Raw genomic sequence first — 23,836 nt, forward strand, 5'->3', positions numbered from 1 at the left:
TGCATTGTTTTTCAATTTTGTGTTCTCAGTGACTAGCTAAAGTATTCAGTCTATAATAGGCAATTAAAATGAAATGACCTAAACTTTGTGATAGATTAGCAATGTAGCCTTGTAATTATTAGGGAGCATGTTCCCATTGAAAATGAAAGTGGTGATATCACAGGTAAGGTAGCTCAAAACTATCTGAATCAGCTGATCCTGTGAAGCAGTCCAAAGGGGCCCCTGAACCAACAACTTGTAGTGTTTGACAAACACCAACATCAAAAGCATCATCTTTGATTTCTTTTTCTTTTTTTAAAGCCTTACCTTCAGTCTTTTTAAAAAACCTGTTACCTAAAGTAAGTACCCACTCTAAGGCAGAAAAATGTTAAAGGCTAGGCATTTGGAGTTAAATGCTTTGCCCACAGTAACACAGCTAGGAAGTAACTGAGGTCAAATTTGAACTCATGTCCTTCCTATGCCAAGCCCTGCTGTTTATCTACTGGGCTCCCTAGCTTCCCCATACTTTCAGTCTGAGTATCAATTCTAAGACAGAAGAAGTGGTATTGATGAGTCAAAAGGCATATGGGGTATTGAGGACATGTTCTTTGATTTCAATGACAACACGCTTTCTAGCTATGTAGTATCATTATTTCTATACTAATACTTGTAGTAGATAACTGGGCAAAGTTAAGAAGTATAAATGAAACAAAAATCAAAATTTTTGCTAGCTAACAGGATCTGAGTTTGAAAAATAACTCATTTTTTTCTGTATTCATAACCTTGGAAAATTCACTACTTGAGTCTATTTTTCTCTTCTGGAAAATGAAAAATTTGGGCTAATTGATCTCTTTGGTACCTTTCATCATGAAATCTATAATCTTACTTACTGATGATGAAATAAGTATCCATGAGCCTAACTCAATAATCAAATTCCATATGCAGAAGAAATGAAAACATAATTATAAAAAAGTATCAATTTGTGTTTTGTTCTAGTATTCTCAATACAATGAGTGTTCTGTTACCATATTAAAAATAGTTCTGGGTATCTCAGAATTGCAGCAAATTTAAGATAAAACTATAGAAATTTAAAAATGAAAACATGATCTGAAACATAGCCCTCAAATATATATCTCTGTAAATAAAGGAGCAGAAAGAAGAAAATTATTGCAGAATATCTTATAAGTTGTTACCTAACATCCAATTATGTTCTCAGTTATATAATATTTATTAATATAGCATATTAATATTTTTCTAAGATGTACATGATCAGATTAGAGCCATAAAAACTTCTCTCAATTTTTTTCCAAAATTCAAATTAGCATCATATCAGTTTGGCAGTATTAATGGTCAGCAGTTTAAAAAGTCATTTGGAAAGATTTTTTTTTGGCAGCACTCTGCAGATTTTATTTAATGTGAAGAGTGCTGCCACTGCAAAAGGCTTGATAATCACTATTCCAGAGGGCAAATGATATCCTTTCCATATAATGATGGAAGAGCAAGTAGAAAACTGTTGGTAGTTCATAATTAATAGTTATGCCAATTTTCCAATAAAATAACATATGCAAAAGGAAAATTTACCTAAAACATAAAATAAAATTCCATTAACACTTACATTTAATGCTAGAAGAAACTGTTAAGAAAATTTAGTCATTTTATAATAATCTATATATGCTTTTCTTTATCTTCTAATTATTTTGCTACTACAAAACATAAATATCCTGGGAAACACATGGAATAGGGAAAGTAATAAATGAATCTGATTTTATGCTACATTATACTTATATATCAGTAGTTTGAATGAGAAAATATATGTAATATAAATCTTCAAACTAGAAAGTACCATATACATATTAGTTAATATCAGTGTTATCATAATTTTTATTATTCAAAATGTACAAGGTAAAATGAGATCTGGAGCTTGTTAGGGTGCTAGAATATTTAGTTTATAAGCTTATCTTGGCCATTTAGTTCTGCTCCTTTCCATAGCCATTAACATTCCTAACATTTGGAGGTCAGGCAAGGGAGTGTGAATAGACCAAATGAAATCCATTCTCACTATTGGAAAAGTGACCTGAATTTTACATCCCAATGAAAGCAGGCCATACAAGTCAATAAGCAACAAGCCATGCTCTATATTAACACAGGGTATGCAAAGAAAGGCATAGGCACTAATATGATCTTCATACATGGAAGACAGCTCATTACCCTGGATTCCAATCTTTTATCTCTGAGACTTTCATTTGAGATCATAAAGGCAAGTTAACATCTCAAATGAAATCCAGAACTTCCAATCTTTTTTATGGTAATCAATTTGAATAGAGGCTTCACAATCTTCCCTATTCTCACTAATAATACACACTAACACTGCTGTTTATACAGCTGAATCCCAATTAGTGCAAATAATGATTCCTGAGAATCACTCACATTATTGGAATTTATAGTGGTTGCAGCCCAATGGAAATAATGCAATATCAATTCAAATAACATGACTACTTCCTAGAATTTCCTGTTCACCCTAATCAGGACCTAGTTTGAAGGCTTGCAAAGTACTTTACATATATTCTTTTATTTTAACTTCAGAGAAACCCCATAAGGTGCATCTTTCAAGAATTATTAACAGATGATTAAAAAACTGAGGCTCAGAAATATTTCCCGACCTGCTCATAATGACAGCTAAGAAATGTTCATAACTGTATTTGAATTCAGGTCATTCTAACTCTTAAGTACACCTCTATATTCACTGTGCTCTGCTTTCTTGTTCCAAGACTAGTATTTGCACACATTGCCTGTTAGAGCAAGTTTGTTAGTGGAATGATTTCAAATTCCATCACACATTTCAAGAAGTGTGAAACACTACTCTGTTTTCAATCATTTGATTACAATTTTTGTTTTTCTTCACACACTTCTTAATCCAATTATAACATTTGAGGGGAAGGGGGTAGGAGAGTGCTGCTTTGAGAGGTAGTTTAGTAGATAAAAGGATTCAAGCTCCTGTTGCTACTGATTCATACTAGCCTTGCTTCTATGGGTAAGTCAGTTAACTTCTTAGCATCTCAAGAAACTGCATAATACTCCAAATTACAGAAAAAGGTAACCCTAGGCAAGAAATCTCTATATTAGGAGTTCCACTAAAATTAAGTCATAGGACCTCCCCTTCCCCATAATACCTACCTCTCAGCAAATGGGTCTGGTTAACTACAGGTTTCAGATTATTTCATTCAAACAAAACAAAACCTCCTCCAATGTTTACTCTTTCATCCCCATTTGGGTGAGTTAGAATCATTCTTTTTCTTTATTTAAATTTTTTTTCAGATTACATGTCAATACTATTGTTATTAATCATTTTTTGACATTTTGAAATCCATGGTCTCTCCTCTCTCACAATCTCCCCTTACTCCAAGAAGGCATGTAATATGAAATAGGCTATAGATATGTTAGTATGAGAATTATTTTTTCCCTAGCCAACCTTTTTCTCCAAGCATCTATTACATAATATATGCTGTTAGGGGCAGCTAGAAAGGACAGAGGATAAAGTTCTTGGCCTTGAGTTAAAAGGATCTGCGTTCAAATGTGACTTCAGACACTTCCTAAATGACCCTAGACAAGTCACATCAACCTGATCACCTAGTCCTTGCTGTTCTTCTGTCTTGGAATTGAATCTAAGATGGAAGGTAATGGTTAAAAACATACATATGCTCACCTTATGACAAGATGGATTCAAAATGGGTAAATGACTTAAATATAAATAAATATAAATTTAAAGAAGGATGTTATAAATAAATTAGGTGAACATAGAGTAGTATACTTGTCAGGTGGGAAAGGAAGGAATTTAAGACCAAGCAAGAGATAGAGAAAATTACAATATTTAAAATGAATGATTTTGATTACATCAAATTAAAAAGTTTTTGTTCAAACAAAACCACTGCAACCAAAATTAGAAGGAAAGCAACAAACTGGGGAAAATATAACAAAACTCTGTTACAAAGGTTTAATTTACCAAATATATAAGGAACTAAGTCAAATTTACAAAAAATCAAGCCATTCCCAATTTGACAAATGGTCAAGGGAGATGAATAGGCAGTTCTCAGAAGAAATCAAAACTAGCAATAAGCACTTGAAAAAGTGTTCTAAATCCCTCCTGTTTAGAGAAATGCAAATAAAAACAACTCTAAGATACCGCCTCACACCTAGCAGACTGGCCAATATGATAGCAAAGGAAATAGATGTTGGAGGGGATGTTGCAAAATTGGGACACTAATACATTGTTGGTGGAGTTGTGAACTGATCCAGACATTCTGGAGGGAAATTTGGAATTATGCCCAAAGGGTGCTAAAAGACTGTCTGCCCTTTAATCCAGTCATATCACTACTGGGTTTGTACTCCAAAGAGATAATAAAGAAAAAAAAAAACATGTACAAAACATATTCATAGCTGTGCTATTTGTGGTGGGACAATGAGGTAGTGTCCCTGGATTGGGGAATGGCTGAACAAATTGTGGTATCTGTTGGTGATGGAATACTATTGTGCTCAAAGGGATAATGAACTGAAGGAATTCCATGTGAACTGAATGACCTCCAGGAATTGATACAGAGTGAAAGGAGCAGAACCAGGAGAACATTGTACACAGAGACCAATATACTGTGGCACAATTGAATATAATGGACTTCTCTACTAGCAGCAATGCAATGATCCAAGAAAATCCAGAGGAATTTATGACAAAGAATGCTATCCACATCCAGAGAAAGAATCATGGGAGCAGAAACTCAGAAGAAAAACATAAAACCAATCACATGATTCAATGGGGATATGATTGGTGTATTGGTATTAAAGATTGCAAATATGAATAATATGTAAATAGGTTTTGAACAATGAGGGAAAATCATGAATCTTATAACAATGGAAAAATGTTCTAAAAATAAATCATTTTCTATAAAAAGATACATATGGTGTTTGTCAACAAGCCAGTGACATGTTGTATAAGGCTAATTAATATGAGTGTGAATGGAAATCTTGAGAGGTCTTTCACTACTCATGCTCTATTGATGCCATTTTAAATAGGAAACCTGCTCATGTTATGACCCAGTCTCCATTCCAGGGTACTAGAATGCTTTGAAAGAAAAAAGCATCATCAAGTTATATTGCTTTTTAAATGAAACATTTAATATATAATAATATAATATAATAATATAAAATAAATAACAAGAGCAAAATCACCAGGAACAAGTGCCAATTTTCTTCTTACCATCTGTAAAACAAGCCTCTGGCTCATCTGAATTTTCGGGTTCAGCCACTGCTTCTTCTCTGTCCTCAGGGATAGCATTATCAATTGTACTGCCTTCAGAGGAGCTAGATCGATGTACTCGCTAAAAAAGAAATAATAACCCCAGCCACAAAAAAGTTTTAGAATTAATTTAACAAAAAATCCTTATACTTTCATACTCAGTAGCATGCAACACAATATGCAAAACACTTAACAATACTGCGGCCATAGAAATGTATAAGCACACATTAAGGTTTAGAAACCTTGGAATGTGTCTTTGCCTCATCTTTCTATCCATATCCTAGTGTGGCTTTTATTTTTGTTGATATGCACTCTAAAATAAACATTTGTTAAAATTACCTTTGAAGAGAAAATAAATTTTGATCTAAAGCATCTTAAATAGCTAATATTTTAAAATAATAGATCAGAAAAAAATCAAAAGCAAATTCTGACAATTTGTATCCTTCCTTCTTTGATGTAAAGGGAATAATGGTAGGATGATATAGAATGGAATTTTTAAAATATATATACATATATACATAGCATTAGAATCAGAATTCAAAAGGTCAATTAAATTTTCTCTTCCAATATCCTCTGTTCAATCCATACAATTTAAAAGCATTTACACAAAACGTCAAGGCACTAAATTTGTACACTTAAGTTGAGCATCACATGCGAGCTCTGCAACAAAGAGTCAATGAAATCAAACATAATTGACTTACAGATGAGAGTAATTAACTTAAAATTCCATATGGTCATAGAGTTAATTCTAATACAAAGAGTTTATTTTTTCATCTCCGTATTATGCCTAAACTTAAATAAACATAAAAAATCTTTCTGTTAGGAATAATGTATATTAGCAGGGATATAAAAACTTTTTTAAAATATAATTTTTAATTTAGTATTTATAAAAGCAAGAATAGCAGCTACTTTCTTACATATTCATTTGCTAATACATGTATGAGCATTTTAAAAGTACCAAGTTATGTGGTACATAACATTGTCTAATGAGAATTCTAGCTAATTTTTAGAACATTTTAAATTAAGTGTTAACCATGCATCTCAAACAGAATTCTAAAAACATTTCATTGTTAGCTGAAAATGATCTGCAATTTAATATTTGCCATCATGTTGAAATGTCTATTTCTTGAAGACTTTTTAGGATCAGTTGCATACACTACATTAAATGGCAGTAGTTGTGAGTGCATCTTTTGGCTAGACTATTATGATGTAGTTATCACATGGGATATGACATCAGTAAAAATTGCACGGCTAAAAAAATCCTGTATGAGAGAGGAATGATGTAAGCAGACATAGTCTCCATGAAACTACCATGATCAGAAGAAGTTTTACTGGCACTTATCACTTTATAATACACATTAGAGGCATTATTCTCACTAGGTAGCTGTACTGTGGTTCAGGAAATGGATAACAAAAGTTATGTGGAAGGAATCCATAATTTAGAAGCAAATGGAAATACAGGAAATCTAGGAGCTATGTGAATGAATATCCAGGAATACTCTTTCCCAAAGGTTTGGGGAACCAAGCAAGCAGGAGAAACTAGTCAACAGTCAGTCAATATGCAATTATTGAATGCCTTCCATGAAGCAGGCACTGTGCTAAGTGGTGGGATTTTTTTAAAGAGTAGAAGTCTAACTCCTGTCAGTATTAGTAACAGAAATAATTATTGAGTATGTATGTGTGCACAAATACATACATACATATGCAACTGCATTTGAAATTTTGCTACAAAACCATGACTAGGCAAAGGGATTATTGCCCATTCTGCAGCATAACAAACTGCTATAGTGAGGTATCTGAAATATACCTTTCCCATACCTAAGCCTCTCGGACCATCTCAGATGGGTCACAGGAGGGAGACCTTGCTCATATCATAGGTGCAAATACATATACACACATATGCATGCAGGTGCATATATGTATATAAATATATACAATACATATATGGATACATATAAGCACAAACATTCTTATAACTGTTCCATTTAAACTTGGGGTTGATTGAGTAGTGTTTTTAGCATTTTTGTAATTGTATTTCAATAGAATTAGTTTACTTACTTACATACTGCTATGTATTTTATTTTATACATTTAGATACATTATTCAGAGGAGTCCATAGCATTTGTGAGGATATCAAATGGGTTTAAGACTCCCAGAAAAGGTTAAGAATGCCCGTCAGGACTATTTATCATTGATACTTATTGGAGAGAAAACTGTATTTTCCAAACTCAAAATTATTAATAATTAGAATGTACCATATACACAGTGATGATTCCCTGAAAAGGCATCATTTAAATGTATATGTCCCCTTACTTTTCCAAAATCAACCTCAGATTACAAGCCTAACAGAAAAGCATTTACTATAGAAATAGCTTAATAAGTATACAGAATTATAAACATTCCATATGGAAAAGGACTATTTATTCTGCTATTCCTAATCTTAAAATTTTTAAGTGTTCACTATTTATTTATGCTTTTGTTATAAAATGCATTGATAATGAATAATGAACTTGTTTTCACATAGTCAATAAGTTAATCTTGTATGCAACATTAAATATTCAATGTGTGCACACTGGGCACACAGGGAATGTGATTATCATTATCACTATGAAGGAGAGAAGGGTACAAGCATTTATCAAGTACCTCCTATGCTAGGCACTGTTCTAAGTGCCATAATAACATTATCCTATATGATCTGTTGAACTATTAATTCTATATCAATTGAGGAGGAAAAGAAGATGATCTTTTTTACAGAAAGAAAACTAAGATATGCAGTAATGGATATAGATTCACATGTTAACTGTAATTAGTACCTATAAGTTTCCTTATTTGTAAAACTATGGTACTGGACTATTAAATCTTTAAAGACCTTCTCAGCTCCAAATCTATTGTCATATGGTTCTATGATTTGTGAGAAAACAGACAAGAATCACTAGAGACAAGGATGTATGGAGAGGTTGTGATAAACATGAATGGACTAAATACTCATACAAATTAAATTACAAATGCAAAAGGTCAAAACAGGAAACTGAAAATTATGTTCAAATGAAGCTATTTTTTTCCACAAAAGACTTCTGATGCTTTGTCTTTGTGTGGGGTGATCCTGGGGTTTTCCAAGACTATAACATCAAGACTATTATAGCTGACTGGTTCTATCAAGAAAGAAAGACCTTTAATATGGCCTTGGTGTCAGATGATATCTGTTAGCCAAGGATGAATGTGGCTAATTTCAGAAAAAAAGTTCATCACTAGAAGGCTGATACTCAAGATGATTATTTTTAATTATGCTAGTCTACTTACCAAATAAAAATGCTAAAATAGCCCTCAATGCTATTTAATTTTATTCCATTAAATTACTTTTAAATTACTTTTCTTCACTTCATCACTTGGCAGTAAACATGGCAGGAGAGTGTGAAAGTGAAAATAATAAGAATATCACATTGATTTAAGAATAGGTATGAAGTATATAATCTTTAGCTAATGACCAAGTTATTCCTGGAGGAACTAAACCCTTTTCATATTGGCAACAACAGTAGTCTGCTGCAACAAAACTTAGCTGAATTGCGTATGACTGGTATTGAACCATGACTATCCAAGTCATTCTTCTACAGTGAGTAAAAGTAGGTATTAGAAAAAGCCAGTGAAACATGCTAGACTGAGACATGAAATGAAATGCCAGTAACTAACAGACTAATCACATAAAGACATAAGAAATGTGATGAACTAAGCAAAGGCCAAGAAGTAGAGTCAAAATTCAGTGACCTAAATAGCAATCTGAGTTGCACAATAAAGGCAGGGAATCACATGGGTACAAATGGATAGCAATCAGTTTAGACATGACATTTTATTGTGAACCACAAAAGAAAGGATAAACTTTAGTTAAAGACTTTCTGTTTTGTTTCACAAATTGTCTGCAATGGCAGAAATCAGAGTAAAAAATGGGCAATGACATTCACAAAATTTAAGTGTTTTCAACCTTATGGTACTTAAAAAAATATTTCCATCAAAAAGTTTTACTACCAAATCCATTAAGTATAATTTTTAAGTGTGCTGAAGAGCTATTCTCAAAGAAGTTCTACAAAATTTTCAAATTCTTAGCCAAATGGCATTCATAAAAACCATGATTCATGTTTTCTAGGAATAATTTAGTATGTAGTTTAAAAGCATTTTGTTAAAATAGTAAGAAATTTTTTAAAAAGTAAGATGTAAAAGGGGGCAGCTAGGTGGTTCAATGGACAGAGAGCCTGGCCTGGAGATAGGAATCCCAGGTTTCAAATCTGACTGCAGTCAGTCCCTAACAGTATAACCATGGGCAAGTCTTGATTAGTACTCATTGAAAAACAGGAGGTAAGGTTTTAAAAAATAACACATAAGTTCAAAAGAAATTTTAAATTCTTTCTTGTAATCTTGCTTAACTTTCTCACAGTTATGTTTGTTAAATTAGAAATGAAAAGGGATCTCTTTTCACTTCACTCCCAGATAGAAGTACTTTATGGTAGGCTTTCATGGAATCTGCAATAATTTTTTCACTGGTTCTAGCCTGCTGTAAGTTTTTCTATAGTTTAAAAAGAAATAATTTTCTAATGGAATACTGCCTCTAAGTCATTGCAATTTTAATGTAAAAATATACTAGCAAAATATAGCATTAAAGTTAGAAGTAAACAGAGAAATCAGAACGTGCCAACACATTTTTCATTATTAAGTAACGATCAGAAGCTGGGTATTTTTATTTGCCCATCATTAATCCTTGATTAAGTTATGCTTTCATCATTCCAAAATGGATTATAATGATATAGATGTCACAGCAATGGCAGTCTATATTGATGTCATGAACTGGATTATAAAACAAAATATTTTCAAGAATACAATTATTTTAAAGAAAAAGCCATTATATTTCAAATACTTAAAATATCTACTGAGGTTGAAATGGAACACTCATGTTTTCTTGTTGTATTTATAGATAATAGCAGCATTACATAAAGAAATCTGTAGCAGCTTTGGCAAATTAGAGTGTGTATTTTATAGCTGACTTATGTAAACCCAACGTGTCCCAAAAGTCTTTTATTTTTTTTTTTATTCTTTTTTAAACTCTTACCTTCTGCCTTAGAACCAATATTGTTTATTGGTTCTAAGGCAGAAGAGTGGTAAGGGCTAGGCAATGGAGTTAAGTGACCTGCCCAGAGTCACACATCTAGGAAGTATCTGAGGTCAAATTTGAACCCAGGACCTCCTGTATCTGGGCCTGGCTCTCAATCCACTGTGCCACCCAGCTTCCCCCATGTCCAAAAGTCTTAGTAAAGTTTAAAGCATTTTTGAGACATCTTGGGACAGGTCTTCACCTGTAAAAAGAATAAACATATGAGACTTAAGAAAAAATAAGTATTTGAGAAACTTAGAAGAAAGGAACTATGTAGATCTAAGGCATTTTTTTTGTAAGACTTAAAATTATAACTAGGGCTATAACTCACAGGCTGTCTTAGCATGAAAATATGGAGTAGTTTTATAAAGTTGCAGTAATAATTAAATGAAGTAAAGTGAATAGCTGTATCTAAAACATCTTAATTTTCATTGCACCTCATAAATTACTGAGAAACATAGTATTATACTTAAGATTGTTATTTTTCTATTGATCCTTGTCAACCTAAATTACAAATATTATGACAGGATTAAAATGGAATATTTTAACTTGTATTACAAATAAATCTATCATATTTTATTCAACAGTGAAATATTACATGAGGCCTTAATTTCCTTCATAAACAGAATCTAGCAGAAAGTGAAGAAGAAAGTGAATTAGGTATTTAAATCCCCCACTTGTGACCTGGTACAAATGGCAAATACATATCTCATTGCTACAGTTTCCTTTTCTGAAAAAGTATAGTTGGGATATTGATTTTGGAATAAGAAGATTTAAATTCTGGACTTTCAGAGTTGTCCGAGTCTTTAGTGGCTATCTCATTCATCTTAAAGGAATTTCCTATTCTAACAAACCAAATAAATGGTTATTTAGGTCTTTGAAGACCTGAAATGTGGCACTGCCCCTGGAAGTAACCCATTCTGTTTCTGAGGAGCTCTTAGGAAGTTTTTACTGGACATCAAGTTTAAATTAAATTGTTTATAACTGCTACCCAGTCCCTTCTCTGACACATCTGAGTTACATTAACCTGGGCAAGTCCCTTAAACTAGCTGAGCCTCAGTTTCCTCATCTGAAAAAATGCTTGCTATGATAAAAGTAATTTGTAAGCACTTAAAGTGATGTATAAAGGCCAGTTATTCTTTTAAACTGGAAATATCTGTCTGGATCCAGGAAAAGATGTCTTCTAGATTAAACTAAAAATTCTTAAACTTATTTCATTTTTTTACCAGTTTCTACTGGAAATTTAGGTCAAATTTTTTGAACAGCAAAATCAGAATTCATATGCCAATTATGTGAATCGTCTTTATCTAAAATGAAAGTTATAACACTCTGAGCATTCTTTAAAAACAGATTTATATTCAACATTTTCCCAGATATGTTTTGCTTTGGAAATGAAATTTCAATGAACATAAATTGGAAAAGTGATGCAACATATATATAGTGTAATCAAAAATGGAAAAAAAGGTTTAATTAGCCAAAGTCTTCAAGTTCAATGGTGTCTTAATGGCTTCTGTTACACCCAAATTCTCACTTTTATAATCCAAATAGTAAAAACCGTTTGAACATGCAGTTGAGTATGTCAAAGTATTACATAGATGTATCAAAGAACCATCAGCAAGAGAATCACAAAAGATGATGCATTGCCCCAAGAACATGCTGTGATATGTATGAACCATAACCAGGTTATGGAAGAGTTGTGCATAATTTTGCATTACTGCAATGGACTTGGCAGGACTATATTTCAGCTTAATGGCATGCAAGACAATCAAGAGACACTGAAAAAAATATCATATATGTATGATTTTTTTTAAGATAACCTGTGTAAAAGTTGTCATATTTTTCTCTGCCTGGTTTAAAACACCAGAACTGCATCCTTGATTTATCCACCTTGTTTTTTACCCCTGTGAGAAGTAAGAATGTAAGGTGATGAAGGTTATACACGTAGTATAGAAGTCTAGAAGCTTCACCCTCTAAAATTAGGTTAATTATTTCAGTATGACTGAAAAATACGTAAGATACTATATCTGTATAAATTATACTTACTTATACAACTAAAACATGTGATAATGCTCTTAACTATATTCCTGAAGAAAACTTTAAAAGTTATTTGAACCAACGCAATATAATGTTAAAACACAATTTACAAAAGCAAAAAAAGAAACAGAGTAAAAAACCATATAATATAATCATCTGGTAATTAAAGAGGAGAACTGTATGAATTTAGGTATAACATTTTATACTGTTGCTTATAACGCAATGCTATATAACCTTCAGGGCATTTGGGTGCTACAATGAATATAATGCTGGGCCTGGAGTCAGGAAAATCTGAGTTCAAATCCAGATTCAGACACCTCCTGGCTGTGTGACTCTGGACAAGTCATTTGAACTCTCTGTGACTCAGTTTCATCAATTATAAAATAGAGTTCTATTATGGCACCTCTTTTGCAGGGTTTGTGTGAAGATCAAATGAGTTAAAGTACTTTGCACAGTGCCTGACACAGAGCAGATGCTATATACATGCTTATTTTCTTTCTCTCCTCTCCTCTCCAATTCTCCCTCCCATCCAACCTCAACAAAAATGACTTATATTTAAGACAGAAAACTTTCCATTTTGTAATATCTGAACAAACAAAATAAAAAACACAAGCAACTAGCACCAGAAGTGTGGAAATAAGTTAACCAAGTCAAAATCTATAGAGAATCATCTTCCTTTTAAGAAGTTTTCTCTGTTCCACAAAGAAAAGTCTACATCCCTGAATGAGCCTACATTAATATCAGAATTTCAAATATTTAAAGTTATGGATGAAATGATATTAAGAACTGTACTTTCTTTAAAAAATGCTCTTGCCTGTTTTACAGAATTTCAGAGTTGAAATCAACATCAGAGGTTATCTGGTCTAAATTGTAAGAAACCCTTTTATAACATTTCAATACTCTTCTTCCCCCACTCCACCCCACACAAATAAGTTGTCTAGCATCCAATTAATGAAGTCCTAAATCATCCAATTCACTTTTATATTGTATTACTTGTAAGGAAGTTTCTCAAGCGAATATTTTCCTCTCTGAAATATTCAAAGCCATGAGTCTTACTTTTGCCTTTCTGCCTTTTTGCCCTTAAGATATTTAGCTATAGTTATCAGTCTTCTCCACCTCGAGGTGTTTGTTTTTGTAGAATAAAAATGCCCTTAGTTCCTTTAGCTAGTCCATAAAAAACAAAATTTTTATTTTCCTGGTTATTCTGGCAATTTTCATCTGGCCATACTCTGTAGTAAAATGGAATTCCTTTATTGGCAAGGATTTCATTTTTCACCATTGTATCACTGGTGCCTGGCATAGTTCCTTGAATATGTTAAAGTCTTAATAAATATTATTTCAATTGAATTAGGTTCCCTGTGCACATAGGTGAGAAACTAAGATGATAATGATGATCACATTGGGAGAATAAACAACTGATTGGAATATTGGAATATAGATAGGATGTGGCAATTGCTCCTGAATAAAGGCACAATCAATAACTTTTTTACTTTAATTGTATTTGTTTTTGAAATAAACATTTTTCCATTTTTTTGTTTTATCTTAAGCCAGATTCTTATTTTCCATTTTTAATTTAAGGTATCTATTTTTTTTTTACCTTTTTCAAATGGATTTACTGTAAATAAACAACCAAAATAACTATCTTTTGAGTTGGACAAGTAAAAAGGCTGACTTAAAGAGAAATAACTAGTATATACTTGAATAGTTCATGAGCTCCTCTAATTATTTTTTTTTCAGTTCATGAGCTTTAAGAAAACCAAAACTGTAAAAAAAAAAATACAACCAGTAGAGCTTGAAGACAAGTATGGATTCTGTTGCAGAGTCACTACAAGTCTTAAGAGTTCATCCAGAGAAGGAAGTCTCTGTAGACACTAAATGTAAAGTTTACAAAGGGGGAGAGGTGACATAATTATTTAAAATAAAACACACACAATAGTCCTCAGGGACCTGGAGTCCATGCAGTTGGGAAACACTGGGAAACTATGAATTTGGCAACTAATAATTACACTTAGAAGATGATTTTTCAGTGATTTGGTATTAACTTGGTCTATTGTTATCTGAGAATATTTGAAATATGATCATATAAATTTAATATTTATCACTTAATTAGATGAAGTAATTGAACGTATCCATGTTGCTGTCAGTTGTCCTTATTAAGTTGATCAGAAAACAGCATTTGTTAAATACTTATTATATTCAAGAAATTATGCTAAATACTATTTAGGGAATAGTTATTTAGGTCTTATAGAAAAGGAATCATATTCTAAGGATAAAATTTCCATGAAATTAAATATGATAGTATAATTATGGGTGAAAAATAAATACTAGTGAGAGAAGATAAAGAATTATTTAGATAGTCTAAGGGTTTGGAAATGAAAATAAATTAAACATAATGAATGAGGTCACAATGTAGTCTACTATTGTCAAAAATATAATGCTGGATAACAGGAATTGTAATATGAAGTGAAAAACTACTAAGTTTTTCTCCTTAGAGAAAAATGTTCTCAATTGTCAACAAAAATATTAATCTCTGTCCCTGGGATCTTAAAAACAGGAATACAATTATTACCTATTGTAAAAGATTAGGAACTAATCTGCCCAAACACAGGGGTCAAGGTCAGAATATTTAGCAAGATGTATTCCACTGCTATGATGTTATTATTTTCTTCAAAAGCATGATAAACAGCATATTATACACAACAAAGAAAACAGGCTTGGCAAATACTAGTTTTTAAAGAAACAAAAAAGACCTTGTAGCAGTTCTGCATTTTTTCAAATAATAATTAGGAATTATATCCTTTTCCTGAATTTCAAAATTACATGTGGTTTTTGACACACAGTTGCATTCACTTTGGCTTAATATAGTATACGAATGTCGAAGTAATTGAAAAGGGTGCTAAACCAAATTTTCTTACCAGGAGAGATCTTCATAGATTTAGTAAACTTACAGTCATACTCCATCACTAACTCTAGTCACTTCACTTTTCAAAGAATAAATAGGTAAAAATGAATTGTCTTACTATCCTGAAAAGATCCTTTCTTCCTAGTTTTTAAAATAAATGGAAGAAACTCAAACCAAATCTTTCCTCTCTCAAACTCAGAATAATAAGTAATTTTAAATTGATCTTGCCTGCAGGATGAAACAATACTGTGGGCTAAATTCTAAACTGTAGGTCCAACTATGTCACCTCCCCCAAATAAACTCTAGTGGCTTCTTATTGCCTCCAAATACAAAATCTTGTTCAAAGTCCCTCATAATTTCATTGTTCTCTACTCTACCTTTCCAATCTTATTATATCTTACTCCCCACCTCATATTCTTCAATCTACTGACAATGGTCTTCTGACTATTGCTTGGACAAGGTAGTCCATCTTTCAGTTCCAGCCTTTTTTGTCTGGCTGTCTTCCTTGCCTGGAATACTCTTCCCCTTCCTCATCTCTGCCTTCTGTCTTCCTTCAAATCCCAACTAAAATTTCATATTCTACAGAAAACATTTTCTAACCCCACCTTAATTCTAGGGTCCTCCATATATGAATTACTTTTAATTTTTTCAGTAAATAGCTTTTAATTCATTCTGAATATTTTGGTTAATTCTATATCTAGTTTGTTTATACATAATCGTTTGCTTGTTGCCTCTGCCATTAAAGTATGAGCTCCGTGACAACAGGGACTTTTACCTCTTTTTGTATTGTTAGCAATTAGCTGAGTTCCTGGCATTCTACAGACAGTAATGAATATGACCGACTAAGAAAGTAGCTAAAAAATAATCAGATTAGAGACCTCAGAGTGAAGACCTCATTACTGCCAGGCCAGTACTACTATTCCTCCCCTATCTTAAAACAGAGAAATTTTTCAAATAATTACTAGTGTTCATTTAGTACTTTAATGTCTTCAAAATACTTTACAAATATTGTATCTTTTTATACTCATAAAAAGACTTTCAGAGACAAATGGTATTATTATCCCCAGTTTTCAGATGAAAAAACTGAGGCTCAGTGAGATTAAATGGTTTGCCCAAGATCAAACAACTAGTAAGTATCTGAGGTAGAATTTGAATTTGGGTTTTCCTGATCCTAGGTTCAGTGCTTTATCTACTATATCACCAAACTGCTTAATTATGTTCCCTTAATACTTAAATGAAAACTACAACATAGACCAAAGAAAACTTCCAGCTCCATGGATCATAAAAAGAACCAATTATGGCACCCTCAACAACAATAACAACAAACTAATAAACAGAAGAAAATATTTTTTGTTCTTTAAAATTATTCAAGCACTTTTGGATTGTCTTACTGGTAAGGTTTCCTTTAGAGACCTGTGATTATTCCTATTGTAACAAAACAAAACTAACAACAACAACAAAATCTCCCAAGCTGTGAATTTATAGCATCCGTAAATTCACCAAACAATCAGATTTGTTTCACTTTTGCAGCTACTAAAGGTAGCTAATATAATATAGTCACAGAATCAGTCATGTGTCAAGGAGAAACATTTTAAGAACTACTCTAGGGAAGAAATATATATTTCTATAAAATTACAAAATAAAAAAAGAACTAGAATTTTTTTGATTCCTTTCTTTCCATTTCTATTCTATATTCTTTATGAATAGAAGAGTTAAAGCATGATATAACAGGCTATAACAAATCTGATTTCTTAGTAATTAGGATAAATAGGCAACATGATGCAGTGGAAAGTATGCTGAACTTCGAGTCCAAAATTATGTGAGTTCAGTTACTACCCTGAATGATTAGCCTATATAATTTAACCTCTGATCCTCAGTTTCCCAATTTATATATAATTTGAAAGTAATATATAAAGGTAAAATAGCCCCAAAGCACTTCATATTGTTGCTCAGTTATTTCAGCAGTATCTGACTTTTCATAACTCCATTTGGGGATTTCTTGGCAAAGATACAAAGGTGGTTTGTCATTTCTTTCTCAGGCTCATTTTACAGATGAAGAGAGGCTGATTTGAAGTCAAGAAGATGAGTTTTACTGTCTACAGGCCCAGCACTCTATCCACTGTACCATCTAGCTTCTCCTAAGGGGCACTGCATAAGAAATGGCTGTTAACAAAAAGGAATAACCTCATAATTTCGTTAGTATGATTACTCTGAATTATTTTAGTTCTCTTCTTTTGTAAAGAACTAGCCCCAGCTATTAGTCAGGCCTGGCAGTTAAGCTAAACTAATAAATATTGACTTCTTAAGTAACCTATAGATTTAGTAGCTTGATAAGATTTAATCCTTTACTAGCAGATAAATTAGAGTAAGAAATATATCTTTAAAGGAATAAGAAGTTACCAGATTAAGCTAGAGATCCTAAATTTAATTTTTTTTTAATTCCAACAGAAACTACAAGTTTTCTCTTGAGCTCAGCTAGGTAGACCTGAATGATGACACTAAAGGCTGCTTCCAAAACAAAAGTTCACAGATTGGCAGATGTGAAATTTAACCCAATAAAGTAAAAAATCTAGAAACTCCTGAATGTTCCTGATCTGTCCACACTCTAAAAGTTGGAAATATTAGGGAAAAAACTTGTATGGAAGAAACCCTTGGAAAGACCCTGGTCAAATGACTTGTTTAATTCAATTGAATTATGTTAAAAATTACCTTCTTTGGATTTCTTTAACTTTCCATAATTTATAAAACTATAAATTAAGCTTCATAAATCACTCATTGTTCACTGAAGTCAGTAGATCTGATTTAACTGGCAAACTGCTGGCTTTGTTTATTAAATCATCTTTTCAAAAATGTTGTGCCTCAGATTTTTCCTTTTTAGATAAAATCCAAAATTATTGCTGTTTAATTTTAAAATTCTATGAAATGTTCACTTACTTAAATCTGTCATGAGTAGCAATAAAATTAAACCATTTTACAAATAGAAAATAGTTCTACCTTAACAAGTTCTCCCTTTCATAGAATTCCTTCTTATCTCCCTTCTACTGGTCTAATTCCCAACAATCCTTTGAGGCTTTTCTCGACTTATAGCTCCTTCATGAAGGCCTCATATTAGTTCCCTCTCCTCTGAACTCTCAAAGCATCTGTCCATCATGATTCAACATTTCATCATAAATTATTTTTGAAATTTTTTTGTTTTAGTCTTTAATCTATAACAAGATTATAAACTCACTGAGTTCATCTTTTACCTTCTGTAAATACTATTATCCTCAGAAAAATTTTGAACTTAGTGTCCATATTCAGTTCTAACTGATGATTGGTTGAAAAGTCCTCTAACATATTACTTAATACAAATAACTTTCTTAAATAGAACTTGAAAATAAATTAAAAATTTTCCCTACAAAGATCAGTATAAAGATATTCTCTGGGCTCATCACCTAGATTTGTTCTATAATTCATAAAATGTGAAATTCATTTTCTGATATTAATAAGTGGAATAATGAGCAGATTTGTTAGGAAATTACTGAGAAAAGGCAAATGCAAAGACAAAAACTTAATAAATAATTATCAAATCTTTCAGTTTCATAATGTCAAAAATATGCATAAAATAATCTTACCTCCTTGCTGCCCTCAACATCTGACTCGCTGCTAAATTCTTCAGTATTTACATTTTCAAAATCAGATTCTCCCTGTGCAATTGGTACGGTGACTGTGAGGCTGGGATTGTGAATATAAGACTGGCAGTCACTCTCCTCCATCATGTATCTTTCCATGCTGCTCCCAAAACCACTGGTCCCATCTCGATCTATGTGGAAATGTTGATCTTTGCTCATTTCAGCAAGTGTACGGTTGGATATGTAATTTTCCTTCTTAATATTACGATCATCCACTTTTCGGATCTCATTTGAAATTTTTGGTTTGTTAACGAATGCTTTTTGAATGAGCTCACGGATAGTTTTTTTAATGTAATTTATTCCCTTTTTGATTCTCACCACTGCGATCTGAAGATTATTTGCATCTGTATCTTCTTCAATTGCTGTAAGATTATCTGAACTAAATGAGCTCAATAACAAAGCCAGAAAAAGGTTCAGTACCTATAAGGAGGGAAGGAAAAGTACAAGAAAAAGTACCTTTTATTTTCTGAAGGAACATTGACATATTGTACATAATACACACAGGTATAGACACAGATATATACGTATGTGTATTTGTTTATTATGTGTATACACATATCTATTTAAAGTCAATTCTCTTTTTATCTGCAGGTAAAAAGTCAGATCTGCCACAAAAAAAACTCTTTCCTTGTTTACATGCAAACATATAAAGCAAACCAAACAGCTGCCACTGTTGATGGGAATAGGTCTCATATCAGTCTCTTCATGTGCTATCCTGTATCCAACAGGAGATGGAATTGTTATTGAAACCCATAAAGACTGTTACTGTGTCACTGCTAAGAGTATCTCTACGCGACACATATAGGAGGCCAGAATTGCTCTGTTGCCAAAAGTTTATTTTAAAAGATTGTAAAAAGGTGATAAGAGCAGGAAAAAAATCTTGCAGAATCATTTCTATTACATAAGTATTTTTTGGCAGCTCTGTGAATTGTTTGCTTTTATCTCTTAGAAATGAAAATGAATCCATTCTCATTTATTTGAATTTTTTTCTTAAAGGAAATGTTAGTGAGTAGTGAGAGGGATAAGTTACCATTTCTGTTTGGTGACATGTTGGTGTGCATTTCTAAAAATTAACAGAAAATGAACAAGAAAAAAAGTCCAATCTAGGGGCTTTGAGTTCAAATCTCAAGTTGGTAGAGGGGCACCTGGGTCTGGAATCAGGAATAATCATTTTCCTGAATTCATATATGGCCTCAGACACTAGCTGTGTGATCCTGGACAAGTAATTTTGCCCCATTTACCGCAGTTTCCTCATCTGTAAAATGAGCTGGAAAAGAGATAGCAAACGGAAGACATAAATTATACTATGGCCAGATCTTGATTAGTTATGATCAAGATAAGTTCTATTTCTGTCACTAAATTGTGAATTATTTCCCTTTTCTTGGTCAAAATTTCTTCATTTGTACAACAAAGGAGATGAGCTATATCAGTGGTATCAAATTCAAAAAGAAAGATGAAGGGCACTAATCTGTATATCAGGATGCCTATGGGCAATACATTAACCAAAATTTGAAATATAATGCTATCTATATCTTATTACAGTTATTTTGTTCAATATTTCCCAATTTTATTTTAATCTTTTTCAAGTTGTACTAGAGAGTGTTGCTGGCCCCCAAACCTGGGCATTTTGACACCTCTCAGATACATGATTCCCAATGATTCCTTTGAGGTTTCAGAATCTGCAGCCTTATTTGTCTCTGCATTGGTTAAAAAGCTTGTGAATGTTTCTTATTTTTACCTATCTAATGATTATTGGTTGTCTTCGCACCACATCAAGTAATACTGTTGTGAGAGAACACCAAAAGAAAAGGTAATAGAAAATAGAAAATAGAAAAAAAATGATGGTATATGATATAAAATAAGAAAATTCTAATAACTATATTCTCAAATCCTAAATGAGTAAGGTGCCAGTGAAAGTTGTTTAAAATACATTAAAATATTTTTGTTTAATCAGTGAAGGAAATCATTGGTATGGAGATGGAAAACTAACTTGCTTAGTCTTATCCTATTATGGTTACTTGCTATGTGACCCTGCTCAGATCATTTGTCCTTTCTGAAACTCATTTTTTTGAAATGCAAAATAGATATAACACCTTGACTGTCTGAATGTAGGGGTGAGACCAGATGACGTCATTATGTCTTCCAACTCTAAGAACTAAGCTAATAATTATTCTGTGCAAATCTGCAAAAAGAAAACTTTTGCAAATCAGTCTATATCTACTAGATAAATCAGAATATTCAGAATATTAAGTCAGATAAATTAAGTCAGAAAGCTGACCTGCTGGTAAACTGGTAAAACTGAACATGGAGCTCTTTCTGCCCCTTAAAGTGTTTGAAGGGAAAGAGGATGTTTAGAAAATGATCAAATGGAAAAATGCATTTAATAACACTTCACTACAACCAAGGCATATGAAAATAAGTGGCACACATGTCTATTCCTCAAAATCACTTACCAAATATTTCTAAGGAGTTTGATTACCTTAAGTCCCACTCAGGCTCAATAGTAACCACCGGAAAGATATTTGTTAATAACCAAGCCATAATACTAGTAAAGCCTTACATGTCATGTGTGTGTGTGTGTGTGTGTGTGTGTGTGTGTGTGTGTGTGTGTGTACACACATCAAAACTCTGTCTATCTACAAGTCTTCTCTCTACAATGGGAATGGAATTATACGCTTCTCTAATGACCATAGAGTTTTTGCCGGTTTGATGTCCCAGGGAGAGACAGGTAATGGGAAACATTAAAAGTAGGCACTTTCAACACTAAAATTCCATGTGGCTCAGCTGGGCGATCTGACCTTCTAATAAGGATTGAAGGCAAGCTGAGTCAACAAGTCAGCACAATATGATGCCATCAAAATAGAAGAATAGGAATTCAAAGAAGAGGGGAATCTAGTCCCAGCTCTTCCTGCCAATTAGCTCATGTCCCATTAGCAGGAAGCAGAAGAGAAGAGGAAGTAGGGAACTAAGAGGAAGCAATATGCCAGCATAAATGTTTGCAAAAGATACACAATACATTCTGACTATTAAGGTTTGCACAGAAGCACTGATAAACCTGAAGACAAATAGGTGGTACACTAGATAGAATACTGGGCCTGGATTTAAGAAAACCTAAGTTCGAATCTCAGTGTACAGAGTGCTGCTGGGTCTATAGTCAGGAAGACTCATCTTTATGAGCTCAAATATAGCCTTAAACACTAGCTCTGTGACTCTGGGTAAGTAACTCCACTGTGTTTGCCTCAAGTTTCCTCATCTATTGAGTGAGTTAGAGAAGGAAATGGCAAACCACTGCAGTATCTTTGCCATGAAAAATCCAAATGGGATCACAAGATTCAAACATGACTGAAACAACTGAACAACAACTTATAAACCCGAATAATATCCTTTGACTAAAAAAGCCATTTTCATTTATGGCAACAATGATATGATTTTATCATTGAGAAGCAAAAGCTATATTCATATCCATATTATCATTCATATTATACTTCTATTTTACCTAGATAAAATAATAGTTTGGTTTTACAGTGCTATAATGCAAAGAATAATTAAGCTTAACAAAGGAGACATAGGTTGTGTTGAATCTCACCCATGACACATAGTAGTTATGGATTTTGATAAATTCATTTAATCTGAGTCCCAGCTTCCTTATCAGCAATATAGGAAGAATACAATTTAATCTTGCTAACAGAATATTTATAACAAAAATGCTTTGTAAGTGCTGGTAATTATATAAACATGACTGATTTCATTACAAATAAAAGTAATTAACATACTTATACTCAACCTAGCTTAAAGACTGTTGAATACAAAGAACTTGTTATCAAATAAAATAGCAGCAGACCATGCAATATTCTACAAGCTTTCTGTATGAGTATTAAAAGTCTTCTGAGTACATACCACAAGGTTCCCAATCACCATGACCATCATGTAAACAATGAGGCACATCGATTGACCTGCCACCTCCATACAGTCCCACATAGTCTCTATCCATTCTCCACACAGCACTCGGAATACAATTAGGAAGGAGTGAAAAAAGTCATTCATGTGCCAGCGTGGAAGTTCACAGTCACTGGAGATCTTGCAGACACATTCTTTGTAGCTCTTGCCAAAAAGCTGCATGCCGACCACAGCAAAAATGAAGACAATGATGGCCAACACCAAGGTCAGGTTTCCCAGAGCCCCCACGGAGTTACCAATAATCTTTATCAGCATGTTCAGTGTTGGCCAAGATTTTGCCAACTTGAAAACCCGTAGCTAAAAACAAGCAAACAAAGCATTGTCAACATTAATAACAATAAATGTTCTTATTTTTAAAGTTCTCAGTATTACAGTCCATATAATAAGTTTAAAAACCAATATCAACTTTAGCTTCTGCCATCTGGACCAGTTTGCTTGTATTTTTAACTTCTGATACATTATTCCTGAATTTCCTTTCCTTTCTCCATATCTTATAAGGCTGTATTCTTAGTGTAACTTAAAAAAGCAATATTTTATTATGTAAAATAAATGTTCAAGGGATGCTACTCTTTATTTTTTTTTCTTTTTCAAGTGTAGAATACAAAGGTATATCCAAACTGTACTTACCAATCTGAATGAACGGAGTACAGACAATCCTTCCACATCAGCTAGGAAAAGCTCCACTAAACTAAGGGTTACAATGACACTGTCAAAAATGTTCCAGCCAACTTGGAAATACTCATATGGATCCATGGCAATTATCTTTAAAACCATTTCTGCAGCAAAAATCCCAGTGAAGACCTAAAGGGAAACCAATATATTATTCTAGGATCAGCAGCATCCATGCACATTATTATGGTAACAAGAAATGT

The 23,836-nt window shown here is 32.8% G+C and overlaps 1 protein-coding gene across 1 annotated transcript in view; it reads right to left on the reverse strand.

The window, feature by feature from the left end:
* The window catches only part of LOC100016648 (sodium channel protein type 9 subunit alpha), a 228,785-nt gene that overhangs the window by 46,719 nt on the left and 158,230 nt on the right, over nucleotides 1-23,836 (reverse strand). The window contains exons 15-18 of the mRNA XM_007494304.2: nucleotides 23,592-23,765; nucleotides 22,905-23,261; nucleotides 18,951-19,427; nucleotides 5,225-5,345 (exon numbers count right to left, since the gene is read on the reverse strand). Coding sequence (XP_007494366.1) covers nucleotides 5,225-5,345; nucleotides 18,951-19,427; nucleotides 22,905-23,261; nucleotides 23,592-23,765 — 1,129 coding nt within the window. The remainder of the gene's footprint in view (nucleotides 1-5,224; nucleotides 5,346-18,950; nucleotides 19,428-22,904; nucleotides 23,262-23,591; nucleotides 23,766-23,836) is intronic.

The sequence above is a fragment of the Monodelphis domestica genome, chromosome 4 (genome assembly GCF_027887165.1).
Source record: "Monodelphis domestica isolate mMonDom1 chromosome 4, mMonDom1.pri, whole genome shotgun sequence".
Taxonomy (NCBI): Eukaryota; Metazoa; Chordata; class Mammalia; order Didelphimorphia; family Didelphidae; genus Monodelphis; species Monodelphis domestica.